General features: G+C 34.1%; 1 protein-coding gene across 3 annotated transcripts; it reads right to left on the bottom strand.

The window, feature by feature from the left end:
• Window positions 1-1,582: 1,582 nt before the first annotated feature.
• LOC112790585 (vacuolar protein sorting-associated protein 54, chloroplastic) lies at window positions 1,583-20,046 on the bottom strand. 3 transcript variants are annotated; one of them, XM_025833055.3, is made up of 19 exons: window positions 18,808-20,046; window positions 18,441-18,503; window positions 17,546-17,625; window positions 16,002-16,119; window positions 14,789-14,863; window positions 12,448-12,604; window positions 12,243-12,331; window positions 10,610-10,863; window positions 9,316-9,487; window positions 9,130-9,213; window positions 8,649-9,043; window positions 8,240-8,393; window positions 6,885-6,966; window positions 6,679-6,758; window positions 5,369-5,530; window positions 4,197-4,264; window positions 2,935-3,015; window positions 2,593-2,847; window positions 1,583-1,782 (listed from the first exon to the last, which is right to left on the bottom strand). In XM_025833055.3, the coding sequence occupies exons 1-18, from the start codon at window positions 19,678-19,680 to the stop codon at window positions 2,709-2,711; spliced, it is 3,126 nt and encodes a 1,041-aa protein (XP_025688840.1). In that variant the 5' UTR covers window positions 19,681-20,046; the 3' UTR covers window positions 1,583-1,782; window positions 2,593-2,708. The 3 variants fall into 3 exon arrangements, with proteins under 3 accessions (XP_025688840.1, XP_025688844.1, XP_025688839.1); XM_025833059.3 differs by having other exon boundaries at window positions 6,679-6,805; window positions 18,808-20,015; XM_025833054.3 differs by having other exon boundaries at window positions 8,237-8,393; window positions 18,808-20,015.
• Between the last annotated feature and the right edge of the window lie 2,730 nt (window positions 20,047-22,776).

Below are 22,776 nucleotides of genomic sequence, written 5' to 3' on the forward strand. Positions count from 1 at the left end.
GTCTTTTTCTATAAAACCTACTTCACGGTGGCTGCTAGCTGCTGCCACAAATGATTGGTAAGTTTTGCTCGGTTTGATTCCGATTTTCTCGTGGGTTTCAATGGTGAGACGCACAAACATGCTAAGCTCCCTGTGTCGTTTGAGCATCTCAGTGTGGTCTGGACAACAAGGATGTAAGTGATTCAAAACAACTTTGGAAATTGTCCGAAGACCAATATCCTTCATTATGTGTACATAAATTATGGCCGAACAATTTAACCCAGTTGAAGGGTTTGTCTTCAAAGTTGGAGATATTTGTAATTTCCACCTCCTCTCTCTAGAGGATACAATTAGATGATTCTTAATCTTGTCTCCGTCCCGAGTCGTGTTCCTGATTTTGGTGGAAAAACCAGCAAGTTTGGAATAATGTTTGTAGAACTTTCTAGCTTCTTCTAGGGTCTTGAAAATCATTCCCACATTTGGGACAAATTTTTCATCCACAATACAGCTGGTCTGCATGGTGAACCGAAATCTTAATTACGGTGAAACAATTATATAGTGCTTAGGGAACAAAACAGAATATATTCGTCCAATTTTTTTTAGACTCCTTTCTTCTTACCGAACCGAAAACATGAACATGGTGAATCAACTTTTTAGTACTCACTGAACCGAAAAGTTACTCACAATTACTCACAGTTAGTCACAGTTACTCACACTCACAGTTACATATTATCAATTCAATTCAGATAAAGATCACCTAACTCCATTCAATTCTCTTAAAATAAAATTAGCAATTTCATTCCATTGAATTATATTCAAAATTCAATAATTCAAACCTCGTCAAATTGATACGTTTCGGAAGAATTGTCCAAATCGCACTCATTCAACTGATTTGAAGTTGATTCATTCATTGTTTGAATTCAGAAGTGCAGATCAAAGAAGAAAACGAAGAAAAAGATGAACAACGAAGCTAATTACATTAAAATCAATCCAAATCCATAATGCAGAGAAGAAAAACGCGAATAAAGGAGAGCAACAAATTTAATTAGATTGAAAAAGGAGAACAGGAAGAATGCGAAAAAGATTGACGTTGTATGGAAAGATTTACGTTGAGAAAGGTTAGTGACGCAAAATAAGAATTAAGTTATATACGTTAGGATTAGGCACGTGTCAAACCAGTGTGTGTGGGGTGGAGTAAAAAGAATTTGGATAACATCCATAAAATTTTTACATGGATGTAGAACTTTTCCGTTTTAAATAATATAATACAAATTAAAACAAAAACCTCTTTACATTAGAGTTCATAAAACGTAAGCTCTTACAAAGTTCGAAGGCACCAAATTGGTTAAATTAAAGAAAATGTATGAACACCTGTCCCCTAACTTCCTGCTAATGGCTTCCGTTCATAACTCTTAAGATGCAGTCTGATATTCCGCGAGTTTTCTTGCTTGAATAAGCATCAGGAAATCTTTATTTTATCAGTTTTCATTTAGGAACCTCGAAATATGCACTAATCCCATTTTAACACACGAATTGGTACGTGACTACAGATTTGTTGAATTGTATACATATTGATGGATGTATTGTATATTCGTGCACGAAATTAAAGAAAGCTGAAGGGACGATTCATTCACTAAATCAAATATCTATTTTCAACATAACATTACAATTATGGAGACAAACCAATAATTAAATATCAACAGTGACTGCTACAAAACTTCTGCCTTAAGCGACCAATCACGGCTGCACAATGCTCAGAAATAATATATTAACTTGTATATCTATGACGGACCAACCGAAGGCCTGAAATAAAACACCATAAAAACAACTATTGGAATGCTTGTCACAATTCTCAGACAATTAATATAATCGAGTAGAGCGATTCATCTACCATTGGATTATCATACTTATGAAAAACCAATTTACTTTCTGCTTCCTATAGTATCATGTCTCTTATCGACAGCAAAAAAACAAAAGCAGAGAAAAAAAAAGGAATACACTAAAAAAAGGGGAGTTTAAATGATTTTTGTTATTATTATATCCCTGTCTAACCTAAATCTCTTATTTATTAATTTTTTTAAGGAGAATAGTAAAAAACGTTAGATACCAGTCAACCAAACCAGCAGCAAGGGGTTCTACAGTTGGTCACCATGATTTTTTGTTTCATTTCAATGTGTAATTTTTCAAGCAGTTATAATTTGTTAAAAAAAAATAGGTGACCAACCACCTTTTAACCATCGTATGGCCAACAACCCCATCTTTACTCTCCCTCCAGACCCTCCTTCACAAAAAAGAAAGAGCATATTTTGTTAGTTGGTATTTATGTGTGTGTTTCTCTCTTCTATTTATTTATTTATTTATTTTATGTTGATTACATATTGGTTACAAAACCGTTAGTCATGTAGTTCTTGTCAAAAAGAGCATTTAATGAAATTAGGCAAATATCTCTTGCAACAAATACCACACAGTATCATGACAAGAAAAGCATAGCTATTTCATCTCTATGTACAATTCAATCCCATACATGGACTGGCGCCAATCCAACATTAAATGATGAAAGATGATAAAGGATTCATTTGCATATAACTAAACAAAATCTAGTGATGGTATTACCTCAACTTAGTGTTACACAAAAATGCAGAGTGAAGAAGGTTAACATCACCCCCACATCCTCCAAAGTATGTTAGCCTTCCAACATAACCAATTGAGTTGCTACTTTACAATTTCTTTTACTGAACAGCATCAGTCCCAAATTTTTGCACCATGAATTCATCCAGCTGCCCCCAATTTGGGGTATCTGATTTACTCAAGTCGCCCGTTGGTAAAGACCGTATACATTGAAGAATATGTTTGATATCTCGTTGGAGCCTGACATGGGGAAATGTTAAGAAACGTAAATTAAATCACCATATTTTTAATGGAATCTTAAAACTGTAGTTCCAAATCATAAGTTACCTATTCTGTGCTTGGGAGGTGGTTATATCAAATTTCGAAAATGCTTCCGAAATTTGTGAGTGAAATATGATGACAACTTGCCTGAAAGATAGAAAATTTCAGGGGTGAAAGAATTCATATGATGTTGGCTTTGTAGTTATCACTTTTTCTTGAGTTAACAAATCAGGAACACTTTCCTTTGCAGCCAGAAAAATAATACAAAAGCAATATGTTAGGAACCTTGTATATAGTCAAGGGGAAGAGAAATAGAAAGTATGGATATGTTGGGAAGGTGAGAATGAGATAGCGATGGGACTGAGTATAAGAGGGAAAATGAGAATTAGACTAGCTCATTCAGGGATTTTGTACTAGGACAGATCCATAGGAGAGTGGAAGCCTCTCGAAATACTGCCCTTCTTCTACCTTTCTTTCATGAATAATACTATCCTGGGAAATAGAGTGATGTCACACTGATATCATTCTATATCTCCTTGAATCTATACCCTTGTCACTACCTATACTATTCTATTCCTTTCTTTTATCAACATGGTAGAGCAGATGGTAGATAGACCTGTGGTTAGGTGTAGAAGGAAAACTAAGTGTCAAGAGAAATTTAATCATAAATGTACTAACTACAAACATGATACATCACATAGCAAAATGGTGTCATTTAATTTATATAATCGACCCCACCAAATGATATAAGGCTTTGTTGTTGTTGTACCAGGTTCTTACACAAGGTTGTCAATTAGCTATAACGCTATTGCTGCGATAACAGCTATTTGACAACCTTGTACACAATGTCATAAACAAATCATATAAAACAATACAATTACAAATCCAAAATCTGTAACAGCACAACAGTCGCAATACATGTAGATGAACCTTCCACATAACAGACCAAAATAATATGAAAATGAAAACAAACTAAGAAAAGAAAGTAATAAAGATATAACATTATATGTTATCAAAAACAAATTAAGATGGCAATTGATACTAATGCCCACCACTGCATTATGTGTGATCATTATATCATGCCTTTGGGATGTGCTTCAGTAATTCTTTCTGCCCGGTAAAATATTTGTTCAGAAAGTTACCAAAAGGAATTCTTGTGGACTGACAACATTGTAAGTACCAGGGGTTAATTGTTTTCTAGACACAAGCAAGCAAGTCAAGAAACAATTATTAAGAGCTCAAGCATTTGGATAAATCCAAAAGTTGTGTCAAGTGGTTAGTTGCTCCTAAAGTTGTAATATTCTTGTAGAGATTTCTGAGGTTCATACCTGAAGATTGCTTGAACATCATCTTCATGCAAAGTACGAGACAGAACACGTTGGAGGTATCCAACTTCCTAAGAAAGGGGAAAAATGGTTCAAATAAGACATTGCGTTGTTACAACCTGAGTTAAATTATGATATACTCGATTTTAAATCACCCTATGCCATCAAATAAATCCAAAGTATAACCTACAAGCACATGAAGTTGCTATTTGTTCTGGATTTATCTTTCTAAATGTCTCAAAAGTTCAGCAGATTCAACCAGTAACAAAGTTCTGTTGGACAATAGCTTCCTTCTTTATCCTTTTAATAAATAAAAATTCTTTAAAAGAAAAAAAAAAGAACCACAACCAAATAAAATCTTAATAGCAAAAACTCCAGGGCAGTTCCAGCCTAAGTTCATTTGTGCAGAGCAGCTATGTTTATGCAAATTCTTCAACAATCTTGAGAAGTTATCTCCACATTAACATTTTCAGCACAAATATATCACTATTTTCTTTGATCTCCACACTCTAGAGAATAATAAAGATCTTTTTGTTTGCATATTCACCCCCTCATTACCCCTTTCCATGCTCCAAGAAAATTTGACAGAGAACTGATCTAACAATAATAAATTAATAACTGAAAATAGCAAGGTTCTGAAAATTGGACCAGATATTAAGCCAAACAAGCCACAAAGCACTAGTTTAATGATTTATTACTTTAACCAGAGTGAAATAATGTTTTTTATTATTATTATTTGTAAGCTTGGCCAAACCAAAGTATATGTTTGACCATCTTTATCAAAATGAAGTAGTGAACTCTCAATTTTTTAGGTTTGGCCAATTAACTGGTTTTCAGCAAGTTTTCCCTTTTAAATGATGGTTTCCATTTAAATCAAGATTTTTTAGGCATGCCTGGCCCAGGTACCCAACCAATTCCCAGTACAACTGGTCAGACCAGACAATTTGTTTCAGTTGTAAGAACCATGATTAATTGAGCATAGAGTTACAAATAATATCAAGAAGGAACACAGACAATGTATAAGGTGAAGAAGCTTTATGCATGCAGATTAACCAGAAGATATACCATGATAAGGGGGGAGAGAGAGAGAGAAAAAAAAAGGATACCAAAACATTGAACAAGTAGAAAAATCAGATGCAAAGCACAATCACTCTAATTAATTACATTGTATTTACCTTTGTAAGAGACTTGGCAAACTGACTAGGCTGGGGATCAGTATCCTCAGGTCTATTCCAACTCTCAACAATTTGAGGCAACCCACGCAAATGGACCAGTAATCTCTCTCGCATTATCTGAACTAATTTGGAATGTATTTCATCTCTGTGAACTTTATAATCCTGGATGGAAAAAGAGGGAAAAGAAACCACACAAAATGGAAAATCAATGTGTAAGAGACCACAAAGAAATAGGAAGAAAAGTTTGTATTATTAACACTTGTAGCTGGATCTCAGCTACAAGGGAAGGAAATTCAGAAAATTTGGCAACAAGCAGAGGGAAGATAGAGCACTATAGCAGCTCTGCTCTCCCGAGCCAATTCTCAGAAATGACCTATTTAAAATCCCAATCCTCATTCTATATATATTTCTTCCTATTGACCTCATTCACATACTCTGTACTGACTCTCTGCCATCTGCCATCATCTATTCACACTTTGCTCAATCTGTTAAGCACTGGCCCCGCCTACCTGTCCTTTTACTACACCTGAATTAATGCCTAAATTGTCCCTGTACTTCTTCTGTTACAAAATATTATTGACAGTTCTTGAAGTCTTCTTGCAACCAAAATGAAATAGAAACAAACTCTTTCATCCATAAATATATTAAACGAGACACAATTATGAATAAAGGGAAAAATAAAACTAAGAAGAAACAAGACTCTTCCATGACAGAAACTAAAAAGAAATAGGGATCCCAATGGATCACTGTTGAGGTATAGAACCATTGATTTTTCATCCTTTGTACCTCTGGCATTTCTTTCCTTCGACTTTAACAAATATCTTTCCATACTTAGGAATGAAAATAGGGATTCTTTTAGTGCAGTAAATGAAATAGGGAATCTGTGAAAGAGAGATGAAATGAAAAATGCTTCACTTATTTAATTACCCCTCTTTGGTCCCAAATAAGTGTCCAGTTAAAATTACTTGCCTGAATTAAGATAATTATTAGAAATACCTGGGTGTAATTAAATTGATAAATTAATTATATGAAATTACCCTTATTAACTCTTCTTTTTTAATACCCAGATTCTCTTTCTACTTACACACTATCTCACACTCATTTAATAGAGTTACTTTTTTCAATGGACACTTATTTGATACCTAATAACACTTCTAAAAATAGACACTTTTTGAAACCAGAGTACAGGGAAGTTTTTCACCAGACTCAGAATTGCTTAAGCATGAACTTTCATCAACATGCAGCAACAATAAAACTCCCTTCAAAAATCCAGTAGATAAGCACTGATTGAATAAAGACTAAGCATGTACCTGAGCAACTCGATCAATCTCCGAAAGCAATAAGGCTTTTCTAGTCTCCGGTACTTTTAGAAAAAGAATATGCCGAATTTCTTATGCCAGAAATGAAGAACAGAGACCATATCAGAACACATAAAACCTATTTAATAAAATCTTGTGAAACCAACATATTAGGGAAATTTTCATTAAAAACAATAGTTAAGTGCATCCATTAGTACCAGGAATAATAGCATGGGTAAAACTAATGACTTGACTTGCCAATGCCAGATGTTTCGAAGTAATGGACTTCAAACCAGACACCTGCACACAAATTAGAAAATTGAAGAGCCTGAAAAATGACCATACTAACAGGAAAATGAAATGGAATGAAGACAGTCCATCAGAAGGATAAATACTTGATCAAGAAGAAGTGGAGAAGAAACAAAAATTCTAGGGACTGTTCTAACTTTTGACATAATTGGAGTAGCACATACTCGGCATTCGGTTAAACAAAATGATATCCAACATTAGACACCCAACAGTTCTAATCTTATCACCAACACTCAAAAGTCTTACAGTTTTTCCAGTGTGAAACAATACACAAGCTGAAACAATGAAAGTATATGCACCCTTAGGTAAGTTGATTAATGAACAAGTTGAATCCTGAAACCTAGTTCATGTTTTGCATGGGAAGCATGTATATTTATGCTTGTAGATAAAAGGCCGGACAACACTATGAGGATAAAATAAGCTGGTTTAGAACAATTGTCCATGTAAGACAACAACCTGCAGTCAAATCAGACAGAACCATGTAATTTATTGTCACTGTCAAGTATCCTAGAGAGCTTTCCCTCAATAATCAGTTTGGTCTCTTGAGTTTTTAAACATAAATGAAATTGCTACTTTGACCAATCTAGTTAACAAAATACTTATATGTGCAATTAACTGCCATTGTGGCAATGTAAGAGCTAGCTGACATTGCACTAAAGGTATGAGACTCAATTTGGTCCTTTGAAGTACTAAATTGAATCATGCAGAAGTATGAAATTTAGTCCACTGTAAGACCAAAAGAAATCCCTGAAGAGACCAAATTGAGCTCAACACCTTTAGTGCTATAGTGTTATATGAGCTAGCTGTTAAACTACCACAGTGGCATCTAACTAGGTACGCATTCAATTAATTAGATTGGTGACAGAAGGATCAACTTGATTCACACTTATAGAACTCAGGAATCAAAATGACTATGTTTAAGACCAAACTGATACTGAGTGAAAACTCGTAGACCAAACTGATTCTTATCTCTAGTGAGGAAGTGTGAAAAGAAGTTAAGAAACTGAAGAAGTTAAAGTGAGATACAGTTGGAATCTTGGAGTCAAATCAAGATCTGAAGCTATAATCTAAAACATTTTGAATGAGTTAGGTTTGGTTACTAGCTATAGAGTTTGTACATGTGCTGCGAAAATAACCAAATGCTACCTTATCTCACATCTCACAATCAGTGCAAGAATTGGGAAAGCAAACTGCTGAATACATTATAAAATATAGTGATATATCTAATAGGTAATAACAGTTCAGAGAATAATATTAGTACCACCTGCATAGCACCAGCCCCAAGCACAAGTTGACAAGTTCGTGTGTTGAAAAATTTCAAAATTTCTACCACACGATGTACAACTTCTGAAGAAAGTGACGGCAACAGGTTGTTCATATCAATGTACTCTGACAGCATCTTCAGCAATATTAAGCCACTAGAGCAAAAGCAAGTAATGTAGTTTAATTGACAAGCTGGCATACCAATCAAAAAGACACAAACAAATCATAAAAGTAGAGGTGGACCATGCAGATAGGCAACATCAAATAAGAGTAAACACATAGAACTATAGAAGTATATTGAAACAATTAAATAATCAAGTGTACATAGAAATGCTTATTATGGGAGAACTGCAAGAAAAGGAAAAAGGACCGGGAGGAGCACAAAATGGAGAAGTAAAAACATAACTAACCAGTTTACCATGTGATAACCAACACCTTTGTAGTAAAGAGCCTGAGATGCAGATTTTTTATGATCTTTCTCTGTATTTTTACTTTGTGCTGATGAAATTTTACTATTAGCTCTACTTTCAATTGAATCAGCCTGGGCTTTAGTGTTATCTAATTCAGTAGTAGCCAATTCAGTGGAATTACTCTGCTCCTCGGGTTGTTCAGCATTTGACTGTCCAGTGTCCGATGTTGGCAAAACATCTTTGTAACTAGTTGAATTAACATCCTCAGATTCATTAAGGTTCTCAGAATGCAATGCGTCAGATGAAAAAACCACTTTGATAATGGATTGAAATTCATCTGGAATATCTATCTCCACCCATGTTTCTTGGTCAAGCACTGCCCTAATTTTTGTCATCTGATTGCAAAGAAGCAACAATTAGAAGCAAGTAGAAACTGAGAATATTCATGATAAAACATGAAAATAACAGAGTTGAAACTAACCCGAGATTCATGCTGGAAATCAACAAAGGCTTTGGCCTGAGACTGCAGTGTCCCACGGATGCTGTATCCCAATCTTCCACCAACCTGTTAAATTGAGCATGGGAATTACAAGATGGATATAAAATAACAATTTCTAAATAACATAATTTCTAATCTTAAGCTTCAAAGCAATAGGAAAATAAGTACTTTTTCTGTAGCAGTAATGAATTCCTGGGTGATGTTATATATGTTCAGAAACTCCTGCAATTTCAGCCTTGGATGGAGAACAGCACGGACCCCAAGAAGCTTTGCCCATCTTCCATGAGCAGCATCACATGCTGCAAATACAGCTTCTGCGTTTTCTCGCAATACATCAGCTCTGTTTAGGACCAAATTCTATGAGAACATCGGACAAATTACACGGCAAATGAAATATAATATCTAATTCCATCTTTCTTTTATGTCAACAAGTGTAGGAAGTAGCCAGTGAATTCAGCATCATGTTCTCTTTTTAGAAGACATTCATTAAGTTCCATAAGGAACAGTAAAAAAAATTCAGCAGTTAATCTGAATCTTGAGGCACCTGAGCGCCTCTAAGACAACTAATGATTAATAAAATGCATAATATGAAGATAAAAAACATTTGAGATCAAAGAGCATACTGATGTTATTGTTATGGCAATCAAAGCAATTGTTCTTGCACATAAATAACATAGTGCACACTCAATTTAGCTAAAAAATTCCGATGCCAGCATAACATTTTTAATTATATAATGCACTTTGATATCACGAATCTTGAGCAATATAGATCACAACTTGCTTACTTGCACAAAAAGAAACAACTAAGCTTTATCCCACCAGATGAGCTAGCTACGCGGATCAAAAGGCTCATAGTGCTATATCATAAATCATATTTATGTTTGAACCATTGATAAATTTGTACATATCTCTTTTAATAATCTCCACTATGGTTTTCTTAATTCTCCCTCAATATCTAGCTTTAGGACTACCCTCCATCTGAACCACTCTCCTTGCTAGAGCCTCTAAAGGCCTCCTCCAAACATGTGCAAGCCTAGTATGACGAGTATTGGATTTACCCTGAAGGATAGGAATGCTGGTACTGAGAAAAGGAACCAAATTGTTCTCACAATTGCAATCTATGCCACTAATTGAATATTGGGTGGAGGTAATTCAGATATTTTTAATTAATGGCAGAAAACAAGTAAACCTTATGGCAAGATTAAGACTTTCCAAAGGTCTAAATTTAATAATTTTTTTTTATTGGTTTCTCTCTGATATATGTTGAGACAGAAAAGTTTGTCTTCCAAGGGTGGTCCTCTCTTCATCTTAATAAAAAGTTTCGTTCAAACTATTGAATTGTGAAATTCAGGTGCCTCATTTCCAAATAGCACCTGAATTTGCAACTTAAAAGGACTGGAAAAGGACCTAGAAAAGAAAAGATTTTTCAACAAGCCTATAATATCAAGAGACCAGATTTAACCTGAAATTTTTTGACATGTTTGCAGAGCTTGCAGCATCAACTGCTCTTCCCTGAAACGAACCCCTTGCACCATTTTGTCGTGGTGAATGTGACAATAATGTATGACTGTGAACTTCGCTTTCATTCGGTGTTTCTGCAGCCGCAGCACCATGAGCAATTGCAGCAGCAACAGAATCAGCAGCATAATGACCATCACGGTTGTTCAAAATCCATTCAATGGCCCTTTTCACTTCAGCCGCCCGCACTAAATGTGCCTGCAATCACTAAATGGAAAAAGATCTTATTACATCTCTTAATAGCAGATGTAACAGATGAAATTTCTAGCATATGATTAACTAAATCTAAGAAAGCATCCCATGGGTTCTGCATTCATCCATCAATCAGTTAATGATATAGGGCATTTAAATGGTAACTCCATAGACAGTTTTCAAACACGGAACTAAGATGTGGTTGGATCTATGTAGCTGCATCAACCTAGTGAAATGAGGCTTGGGTGTTGTTATGATGACTTTATGAAAAGATTGATGCTATCATACCATTATCACTAATAATTTAAGTCTCAAGTGAAAATTGGAAGGAAAAAAATACCTTAGTTTTTTAATTATAATTTTAAACTGTCGTAATTCAGTAATTATATATTTATGACTCATGATTAAGATTCATAATCATTACAAAAGTTCGTGATTTTTATTTTATGATATGAAAACCTCATTATACCAAATCTTATTTGTTATTCATAATTAATACTTTTAGAAATTATTTTTATTTTAACAAATATATAATGTTCTATTTCTCTTATATACTTTAATCTTTTTTACTTATACTTTTCATCATAATAGATAAAAAGAAAATATATATTAAATATTGATTTATATTAATTTTATTAAATTATTAAATCAAACATTTTTCTACTTTACTATCTAAACATAATTTATATTAAATGTTCTAAACATGAAACTATATCTATTAAAATATTTTCTATTTATGAAATCTGTTATCTGTAATTCAAAACAACTAACATTTAATAAACCCTAAGTAGGCAAGCATCTTGAGTTTATAAATAACACATCTTCCTAGCAGCGGTCGTACCAAATGAGATACATAATCTTGTCAAAAACTGGACCTACCTAGCACATCTGTTTAACTTCATGAAGAAAAGTGGGGGACAAGATATCAACTAAAGCACAGAGCAAAATACATCAGTTGACAAAAAGTAAGTCAGGCAGTAACAAAGCAATCCAATCTCATAGATGTGGCAACCAAATTAAAACAACCACAATATGAACACGAGTGCAGCCCCAACTCCAAGTAAGAAGGAAAAAGATCAAAGTCAGAATCAAATATACCAACAGACAACAGAAACTGAACAGTGCCAAAGCAAGCTGACATCCATTTAATAAATAATTTAAACCAAACAAGAAGATACTATTTCAATTTGCAAAGCTAATTTTGCAGTCAAGGAGTCCATATCTGTTTGTGGATCATTGTACATGTGTTCTTGCAATAGCAGCAACAGACCATAGATCCACATAAATTTTTCAGTTAATATAAATTATTAGATCTAAACATTTCAAAATATGCAAGAATTCTAGGGTAGAATGTAGATGGGCGAAACAGGTCAAGTAAAACTTACCTCTACTATCATGAAAATAGCACTAAGAAGATGCACAAAGCAATCAGATGATAGGCTCCTCAACTTGCTAGCAAGTGATGCACCACCACCTGAATCATTATTTAACATTGGAAGGTTGATAGTAGTATAGAACCTAGAATATGATGGGGTGAAAAAAAGAATGTATCCTCTCACAATAGAACATGATCTACGTTAAAGATCTCACCATCTGCATCTACAGCTCTGTCTCCAGAAAAGAACTCTAAATCTGAACCTCGTGCAACAAGAACCGGAAGCAACTCAGCAACAGCAGTCTTAATAGCACTCTTCATATCAGTAGTTAGAGTATCCCGATAGATCCTCAGAACAGAGGGAAGTTTAGCCTACAAATAAAGGACTCATTTAACCAATTTAACGGAGTAGTTTACAGAGATAGCATTAATAATTAAAGTGATATTTCTCAGAAAAGCTATTTAATGTAAAGCCTACAAATAAATCTTTTGTTTTTTCTTGCTTTTGTATAGGGGAACCCTTATCACCAATTTGTATTATAGTTCTCCTCATCTTAATGAAATTCCCTTTTTTTTAATCCCAAAACAATATTTCTAAGAAAAGCAAAGTCATGTCATAAAAGAATATTAAAGAAAAGGTGCATATAACAAACAATAACAAAGCCTTATCCCACTAGTTGGGGTCGGCTAAAAGCAAAGATGCATAATCCTGCATAAAGAAATACCGACAGAGCTAAAACACATCCAACCATGAAGTTCGACAAACAGCTCTAACCAGAAGAACAAGAGTGAATGAAAAAAAAAGGGGTAAAAATACGTGCCTCATTCCCTGTATTGTAAAATCTGAGGCTGAAATACATTAGGAATATTAGGGGTTTTTATCAGTACCACCACTACACAGCCACCATCTCAACCAAACCACCATCATTAACAATCAGCCACCATCTCAACCAAAAACAACCACCATTAACAATCTAAAACTAAATAACAAATTTAATCCAACAAATACCAATAAAAAAAATTTCAATCCAACAAAATCAATATAAAATTATTTTAACAAAACTTAACTAAAATTCAAACAAATAAAAATTAAATTATACAAAAAAATGGTGACAGAAGGGAGAACGGATCTGGAAATATGGTGACCGAAGGGAGAACTGATCTGGAAACACGGTGCGTGGGAGAACGATGAACGGATCTGGAAACATGATGACAGAAGGGAGAACGGTGCACGCATCTGGATCGTCGAGAAGATGTGAAGCAGAGGCAACGACGGCAAAGGGTGACGGCAGCAACCGTGAAGAGCCAAAAAGAAGCGACGGAGGAGAAAAGGGAGAAGGGATGGGGGTGGTAGCGGTGGTCTGGGTGGAAGAAAGAGAGGAAAGGCAGTGGTCAAGGTGGAAGAAAGGCGGTGGCGGTCTGGTGGTACCACGAGAGGAGAGGTGGCAGTGATTTGGGTGGAAGGAAAGGAGGAAGAGAGGCGGCGGCAGGCTGGTGGCACGACAAGAGGAGAGCAGCGGTGGCCTAAGTGGCAAGAAGAGAAGATGAGAGGTTAAACTCTGTTTTGGGAGTAGAAGGGATGAAAGAAGAGGGAGGAAGGAGAAGAATTTGAAGGGTAATTTTGGAAAATAAATGTTAAAAACATTGTGTCTATGTCTCAACATCAGTGTTCCACCCCTCAGCGCTATACACAAATTGTGTCTTTATGTGCCTTTGTGTCTTCCCGTGTCTATCAGAATTGTGTCTTACTAACCAAACAAGGAACGTGTACCACCATGTCTGTGTCTTGGGTAGACACATCCACCAACCAAACGCACGCTTACTTCCAAACATACAGTCGCATACAACATTGTAGGTCTTATGGATTCTAGGTAAGTTTTTCTATGCGCTTGCATTGCGATTTCCAATTGCAGAAAAACACCTCAAACACTCTTCTATGACATCAACAACAAAGCTTGAATCCTCTTCCCCTATTTTTCCTTTAATTTCATATGACCTCAAGGTTTTTTACCTCTATGGGTAAGACCTTTGGAATGGAATGATCTTCAATATTCACCTCCAACAAAAAAATTAGTGCATCTTTCTCCTCCATCTAACTTTAAACCAACAAAAAAAGTCATGTGCATGCAAAGCTTTTCTCCATCGCTCTTAACTTCCAATCTATTTCCTGTCTCACTCCCCAAATAGGCATATACCATCAAGAAAAAGTACCCCCCAAGGTAGTGGCTATTGTATATGTTCAATAAGCACATCCAAAAATAAAGTAACAACTCAAAGCTACTATTGGAGCCTACAGCTATAAGAAAATATGTTACGGCCTAAATTCGTTCACATACAACCATGATGCATTCTTTGATTTTTTTTTTTCTTTCCCGTTTGCTGCTATCTTCGATTAATTGAACATAGGCAATATGAACTCCTCCTAGTGCTAACGGACAACAAGTCTTAAAATTTACAAAAGGGAAAAGCACTCTACACAATAACAGCCAAATGAAATACAGAAATTCAATTAAGATAAACAATTTTCTGAGGAGTAAATACAGTTATGTTACTCACTGTTCTAAGCAATCCAATTACAGTAGGAAGAAGACGATCTTTGAGATTAGTAGTTTCTTCTTCTTCCAACTTTACCTGGTGAAATACATCTAGAGGTTAGATCACAAACAGCAACCTCAATAGAAACAACAGTTCACACAGAACAATAATTTTAGAAGGAAAAAAAGTAGAGACAAGAATAACATAAGGTAAAACAACAATGAACTCACTATAAATTATAAAACTTTATATTATGTGAAATTTAGAGTGGCCCAAGCTAACTGCTATAACATGAAACAATTAAAATTATATAAATAAAACATCAAGGTGCCTTTGAATTTTTACTTTATTCAACTCATTTACATTCCAACACAAACTGAATAATTTCATCTTGGATTCTTTTGTTATTCTCCAAATTAGTTTATCAAATTCAAAATAAAAAGAATACTATTAAGACAGAAAATAATACATGAAAATGGAGGATACTGAATCTCCTAATCATCAAACCCATTTCGAACTCCCCAACATTCCTCTAAACTCAGGACACAGCTCCTTAATAGCTTTGATGAAAATAATGACATTTTATGTGCAGGTCTAATCAGAAAGAGCAGCCCAGTTAATCTCTGCAGTGCAAAGTGAGTGCTCGACATAAAAAGATCTGTTTGGCAATTTTCTAGTGTATGTGAAGAAATTTCTCCATTCACGGGAAATCTGCTTTTTGGAGAATATCAATCATTTATATGAATGGCATACGCCTTATTTCAGATTTTGTTTCACCTCTAAGGTGAATTTCTTATCCTGATCCAAATCGCACATCCCTACTTCCGAATAATAACACACCTCTTCTGTAAAACAACAAAGAGAACAACAGCATGTATGTGTGAGCGCATTTAACAATGCACCACATGGAAAATGTTTAAGTATGTTGCAATTTAGAGTTCGATGCAGTTACAAGTATGAACATACATTTTTATTTGTTGTGAAGTATTAACTTAAATACAAACTCCATCAGGTAATATTATATCTAAAGATCATTGGGCAAGTTACATAAAGAAGCAGCTCATTTGGCTATATGCTGATAAATCCCCTGTATCTAGGAGATAATACCCACAATTATAGCATACCACTAAATGTTTGAAAGATTTCCAGCACAAGGGTCATTGAATAAAGAAAGACAATGTAAGTATGAAGAAAGAAAAGCATAAAGTAAATGCAAATGAAAATACAATCTTACTTCATTATCTTTTCCATTCACAGAAAGGGAAGCCCTTGCTTTGGCTTTGGATAAAATTCTCACATCTGTTTCCAAGGCATCATGTATGGAAGTTCGAATAAATTCTGCTGAAAGAATGCTACAAAAATATACAAAAATCATTAAGCATTTCGTGCGGTTAAGGTTTTATTGTTACTCTTTATTATATTATTAAACAAAAAAATTGTCCAATCATTTATTAGAAAAATGCAGAATTCATATTCGGCTAAATTCATATTGAGATAATATTTTGTATTTCATGAAATAGAATAATTCAATTTAGCTAAATATATATTCTATAACAAAACTCAAGACTAAAAGTTCAAAATAGCAATGGTCAGAAAAAACAATCATAATATAAGCAAGAGTTTAGAATATTTAAAGCAAGACAAAAGGAATGGAATTACTTGACGAGGAATAGTTCAAATAAACAAGTTTTATAGGATAGAATAAGACATTTGGCTTTATGGTGTAAAGCTCAAGATCTCCAGAGGTCTTTCCCTCTTTTGACATGGGAGATTGAGAAGGTGTGCTTCACTAATCTTTAGTTAGTTATTTTGCTGGGATCCTCCTTTTCCTTGTATCATTCTTTTCACCGTCTTAAGGATATTCTTTCTTGTACCAAAAAATAATAATTAAATAAATGAAAAATGAATTTAACATGTTAAGGACAACCTTGAAATCACAGATATGAACATCTACTCCTTACTCCTCAGCTATCTTTAATACAGATATTTGCTTTTCCCAAGCAACAAGAAATCAAGAATATCTACTCTCGTTTATCCAAATCTGAATAAACGATTTTTTTTGGGGATAGTAAGAAGAATTTCATATCAATTTAGGGCTACTACCACATACATGAATTATGATCATATCACATCCATCAAGTCTCTAAGACTTACTCCTGTTCAACCAAAACACTCTGCATCTACTACCTACTCTTATTATATTTCATTTTTCATAGGGATAGGCATAACCCAGACCATCAAACCCAGCCATAATGAACCTTAAATCTTGGCTATAATCAAATTTGAATGACTAATAGTGTTTGAGAAAGAGAGATAAGAGAGAAAGAGACAAAGTGAGACAGAGAGTAAAAGGAAATGTTCATCCTGAATCACCAACTTCTGAAGCACTGAATCTGTGCTTATATACATAGAGGAGAAGCTTGTTCAGAAAGCTAGTGCAAAGGGTAGAATAGTCTTTGCATGCTTAAGTTAGTTAGAGGATTCTATCCTAGCTGGCACTTGCAATAATTACCTAGCAGATCACCTTAATTGTTTCTAATTCTTCTAGACTTTCACTCAGCTCACTCTATTAATGTTTAATGATTAATTGTCATAATAATAAACTGAATGATTAATTGCATACAACCAAAATATTACCCCATTCTTCAAACATTAAAGTCAAGAAGTAGAAAATGCTTTCAAATGAATTTTCAATTTAGGTTAATTGCACAATCAATCTAAACGCAATCGAGCATATAATATGTCACTTAGATTTCAGCACATAGGGTGTGGGTGTACCTGTTTATGGATTCTATAAAACCTATTACATGATCTCTAAGATGACGAAAGCAATGCAGACCAGTCAGCTCATCTCCATCCTGGAAGTTGAAGGAAATGAACAGGATAGAAATTAGTGTATAATGTTCTCCATTATCATGTATTGCCATCTGATGTTAAATAGTAGAACAAAAATAATAAAAATGGCATTGTGCCATGCAATAAACAGACTTCAAAGAGAACTTTCTAAATCCAGCGATATGAGCTAAGCATTAGTTTCTAGCCTTTAAACCACAGTTTTAATGCAACCAGTAAATGCAAAAATGCATAATAGTATCACGCGACTAGTCAACCACTGGGACTTTAGCATCTAAACATGTTGCAGGCTTACACACGCGTGCACAAAAAGAAAAGCAACATAAATTGGCGCCTTAGCATTTCAGACAAATGCATATCTAGTGATTACTGATCAAAGCAAATCATCAGAAACTTCATAGTAATCTCAACGCTGCGAAGGGTATCACTTTTCCCTCTATAATCTTTAACATGCAGAGTTATGTAGAACAAAAGTCAAAAGGTAGTAGATTATACACATGAAATAACCATTGGAGTGACTAACCAAAAGTTGAGGATGCAAGCTAGTGTACTACATTGTACCCAGGATAAATGAAATTTAGAACTTGTGTATGTTAAGCTGCCTATAGTAAGCAATGAACACCTGTTTCAGGCATTGATTACTGTGAAGCTCAAAATAAAATCGAAATAATGAGCTAGGATTAAGGACCTTAGTCTTGAACTCATGACAGATCAAACAGAAATGCTCTTAAAAGGGAAAACAAAAGAATGAATCCAAAGTCAAGGTCATGAAGCAGGAAATAATAGTAATATTAGCAAGATTTCATAGATTAAAGAATACCAGCAAATGCTGCAAATCATCTGTTACATCTAGCGCCCCGGCACAATCTGCAGATGCAACAAGCTGCATCACAGCAAAATATATTAACTTAAATGTGATCTCCGGCCTTGAACAATATCAGACATGTAAAGAAAGATGGAAACATGAAAGCCAAACAACAGCGAGAAATTAAGAGAACCCATTTGACAACTACCGTTATAACTAAGATCCATTTAATATCTTGTTTCGTAAAGTTCTTACATGCACAACACCAACCTCATCTTCAGTCTTTCCCATTCAGGCTAACTAATAACGGATCACATCCAAAACTAAACTACTTAAAAACCAAAAATCGGACTCAAAAAGCGAAAATCAAACAAAATGGTACCAATTTAAGAGCAGAAACAGCTTGGTTGACGTAAAATATAAGCCTCAATTTCTGTTGAAGGGCGAGGAGATTGGTCCTGGTGCCATTAAGCTCCTGAATCTGCCTAGCAGACTCGACCAGATCCGAATCGATGAGCCTAATCGTTTCCTTAAGCTGTCGAATCCGAGCGCATCCTTCAACGATCTTTGCGTTGAGGTCCTGCAGCTGCCCCTGGGCCTCGAAGAACGAGCTCGACCGGAGCGAGATCTCCCTCACCAGGTGCAGCTCCACCACATCCAAATAGTGCGAGAGCTTCTCCTGCAGCGCCAGATTCTCCGCCATGCCGGAGAACGGGCAAGCGGCCTTGAACGTCGCCCCGTCCTCCAGCCTGAAGTCCTCCTTGAAGTAAAGCGCCGGCACCTCCCGCAGGCACGCAACGAGCGCCTCCCCAGCACCACCGCCGCCACCACCATCTAACGAGGACGACGATGGCAACGACGACAAATCCCCGATCTCCTTGGAAGCGTGGTTGCGGATGTCCTCGAAGCGGTGGTAGGGTTCGGAGATAGGGGTAAGGTAGGTGTTGAAGTCGGATCGGGTGATGTCGGAGGCGGCTTTGGTGGCGGCGATGGGGGCGAAGTCGGGAGGGGCGAGGACCGTGGAGGAGGACCACCAGGCGACCCAGGAGGCGTTGGCTTCGGACGCATGAGGGTTGTTGAGGATTGAGGAGAGAGAATTTATGTTGCCGGAGTTTGATTTGGTGAGGGGTGAAGAAGACGAAGAGGTTCTAATAAGGTTGTTGTGGCCGTGGCCGTGGCTGTTGTGCCGGGAATGGCTTGGAGATTCCGTTGGTGACCTTCCCCACTGGTGATGTTGGGAAGGTGGGGAGTCCATGGCTTATTCTCTCTCCTCTTTTTCTAATTCAGGGAGTGAGGAGGGGCATCACTTCTTTTTTCTTTTGGTTGAAGTTGTTGAATGTTGAGTGCGGTGGAAGGTTCGCGAATTCTTTTCAGTTTGGAATTTGGGTAATGTGTGTTGGGGGAGATGGCGGAAATGAGGTTGGGATCTGCGAGGAGGAACAAGAGGGGAGCGCGAGAGATAGAGAGATGGAGGTGGTGTCGTTCTCGGTTTACTTGCTTTACAGCAATGAACTCAAATGGAACAAGACGGTGCTAGAAAAAATTAAAAAGAAAATAAAAGACATTATTAAGAAAGGAAATGAAATGGAGAGATAATTCTCATAACGCAACCAGTAATCACAAGCAAAAATACTCTCAATTTGTTTTTCAATTATTTAATAAAATATAATTTATTATTTTATATTCTTTAAATAAGACTGAAAAACTATATAACAAAAAATATTAAATAATTAAATATTATATTTTATTAAATAATTAAAAAATTAAAAAAATTCAATCACACTAAATAAACAATGAATTAATAATAGTTAAATTCATTGAGATAGTTATAACTAAATAATTATATAAAATTTTATTATTTTTTATAATAAATATTTTTTTTAATTTTGTTTTTATACTAAATTAATTATTATTTTTATATTTTAGTCATTCATTAACTAGTTTATACTTATTATATATAGTAAATATTTATTAAAGAATAATATTTGTAGAAATTATATAATCATAAAAAAATATTTTGAATAATAAATAGTATTTTTACCTACATCTTTAATTTATAAATATTCAATAAAATTTAAAATTTATAATGATAATTATGTATAATCAAGAATCACCTGGACCATAAATGGAAGAGACGTTTAACAAATTTATTTTTGACAATAGTTTAATATTTTCTTTGATATGTATATGTGAATTAAAATATCAATAATATTTTGTAATCAAATGAATTATCTAATTAAGTCTAAACAAATTAGTATAACTTTTTTTTATATTTATGCACTATTTATATGTAACTGTCTTTTTATGTAGATGGCTTATTTTTCTATGTTTATGTGCAGATTTCATTTTTTTATTTTTGTGTATTTTTTTGGATTTTTTCTCTTTTTTTTTACAAATTTTTTTTATGATCTGTAACAATCTAATTTTTAATATGACACACACATACCAAAAGATCAAGTGTTATCAACTTGAAACTATACCGATTCTTTTATTAATAATATCAAATTTATAATCAAGTTAACGAACTCAATTTTTATGAAAAATCTTTTTTAAAGAAAATAAAATCGCAACCAAAACGATAAATAGATACATACACAAACAGGATAATAAACTATAAAATCCAAAAGATGAAAAGTTAGTTATTCCCTCACAGTTATGTGCATAAATATAACTCAAAATATCTCCAAGGTTTGCCCCATATAAGAAGTTCCTAATTTGATGCACAAACTAGCCTAGTCTTCTAACCTTGTCTCTCAATAAACAAAAATAAGAGTTTAAGACAAAAGAAATACTAAACCAAAGAGTTGTCAAAAGATGTTGATGTCGCTACCTAATCGCTATCAGAAGTCAAGTCCATGATTTTTATATTCATCACAGATCCTCATTGTAACGACCTGTATTTTTTGAAAAATGTAAATATAAATGAATTATAATTTATTTGATTAATTAGAGTTTTTTATTTTTAGAAATTATTTTATTAAAAGTAATTAAATTAATTTTATAACTATTTGAGTTCAATTAAATTTAGATTTTTGTATATATTTTTGTTATGATGAAATATTTTATGTAATTAAAACTATAATTTTAGTAATTTATAAGTAATGAAAATTATACATATATATTTTTTAATTTGAATAATGGACATTTTTAATTTAAAATTAAAGTTTGGTTAAAATTATTACTATTGAGCGCGATATCTGCCAATATAATTAAATATTGATATTCTTTAATAAACTTAACTTTGCAAATGTTTCATCGGATATTTTTTACTAATATTATTTATATTAGTAACTGATATATATATATATATATATATATATATATATATATATATATATATATATATATATGAATGTGGATTCCATTTTCTATCACATTATTCATAATTATTCATAATTACATATATGAATCATTAGGAAAGAAAAAGAAAGATGTAAAAAAAATGTGGCTTTACACACACATATATATAGGTAATATCTAAAATGGTTTATGAAATTTTTAACTCGTTTTAGATTAGTTTTCCACTTTTTAAAATGACCAAATAAATTTTTCACTCTGAGAATCGTAAATTTTCGTTAGTCCAAAAATTACCAAACATTTTAACGACGTTGAGGTGTACAATTAAGTGTTAAGCACTTAACTGCATGCTGATGTGGACACATAATGAATTCAACTCAAATTGGTATCCTAAATTTGATTAAAACATCCAAATTGATCTAATTCTCACTTATAAAATCCTAACCCCTAAATATTCATCTTTGTTCTTTGTATTCATCTTTGTTCTTCGTCTCGACTCCTCTCCTCGTTGTTGTTGTTGTTCTAGTCATAACAAACTTTACACATCAAAATCATAAACAATAAAACACAAAAAGAAACAAGAAAGCAAATTAAACAAAAATAAAAATATTAAAATAATTTCTTAATTTCTATTTTGTGTGATTCAAACTATTCCTCACACATATACTACCTTTGTAAGCAAGAAACAACCTCAAAGAAAGGAAAATCGAACCTTGAAAATAAACTAATAATTAATAAAAGAAAATCAAATGCACCCTTATTCCAATCAATGTAATATTGGATCCAAAAGCAGCATCACCCCTTGGTTGATCCTAACCACTATCTTACTCTACATTCCATATTCTTCCAACCTTCTCCTCTTCAACAACAATGACCAACAAGATTGTCCCATATTACCACCACCACCACCACCAGACTCGACGGCATCGCAACATAACAAAATCTCTAAATTAGTACTGACAACAACACATCCATAACCACATCAACCGAAGAAGAAGAAGCTTCCAATGAGAATAAAAAGAAACAACAAAAAAAAGCTTCCAATGACAAAAAA

This window comes from Arachis hypogaea, chromosome 3, assembly GCF_003086295.3.
Source record: "Arachis hypogaea cultivar Tifrunner chromosome 3, arahy.Tifrunner.gnm2.J5K5, whole genome shotgun sequence".
NCBI lineage: Eukaryota > Viridiplantae > Streptophyta > Magnoliopsida > Fabales > Fabaceae > Arachis > Arachis hypogaea.

Bases quoted from the DNA above. Each gene is read 5' to 3' on its own strand.
- LOC112790585 (XM_025833054.3), bottom strand. From the start codon at position 19,680: ATGGACTCCCCACCTTCCCAACATCACCAGTGGGGAAGGTCACCAACG. The intron at 5,531-6,678 runs GTACATGCTTAG...TTTTCCATCCAG, and splicing joins AGATTGATCGAGTTGCTCAG to GATTATAAAGTTCACAGAGA. The intron at 2,848-2,934 runs GTAACTTATGAT...TCCCCATGTCAG, and splicing joins ACCTCCCAAGCACAGAATAG to GCTCCAACGAGATATCAAAC.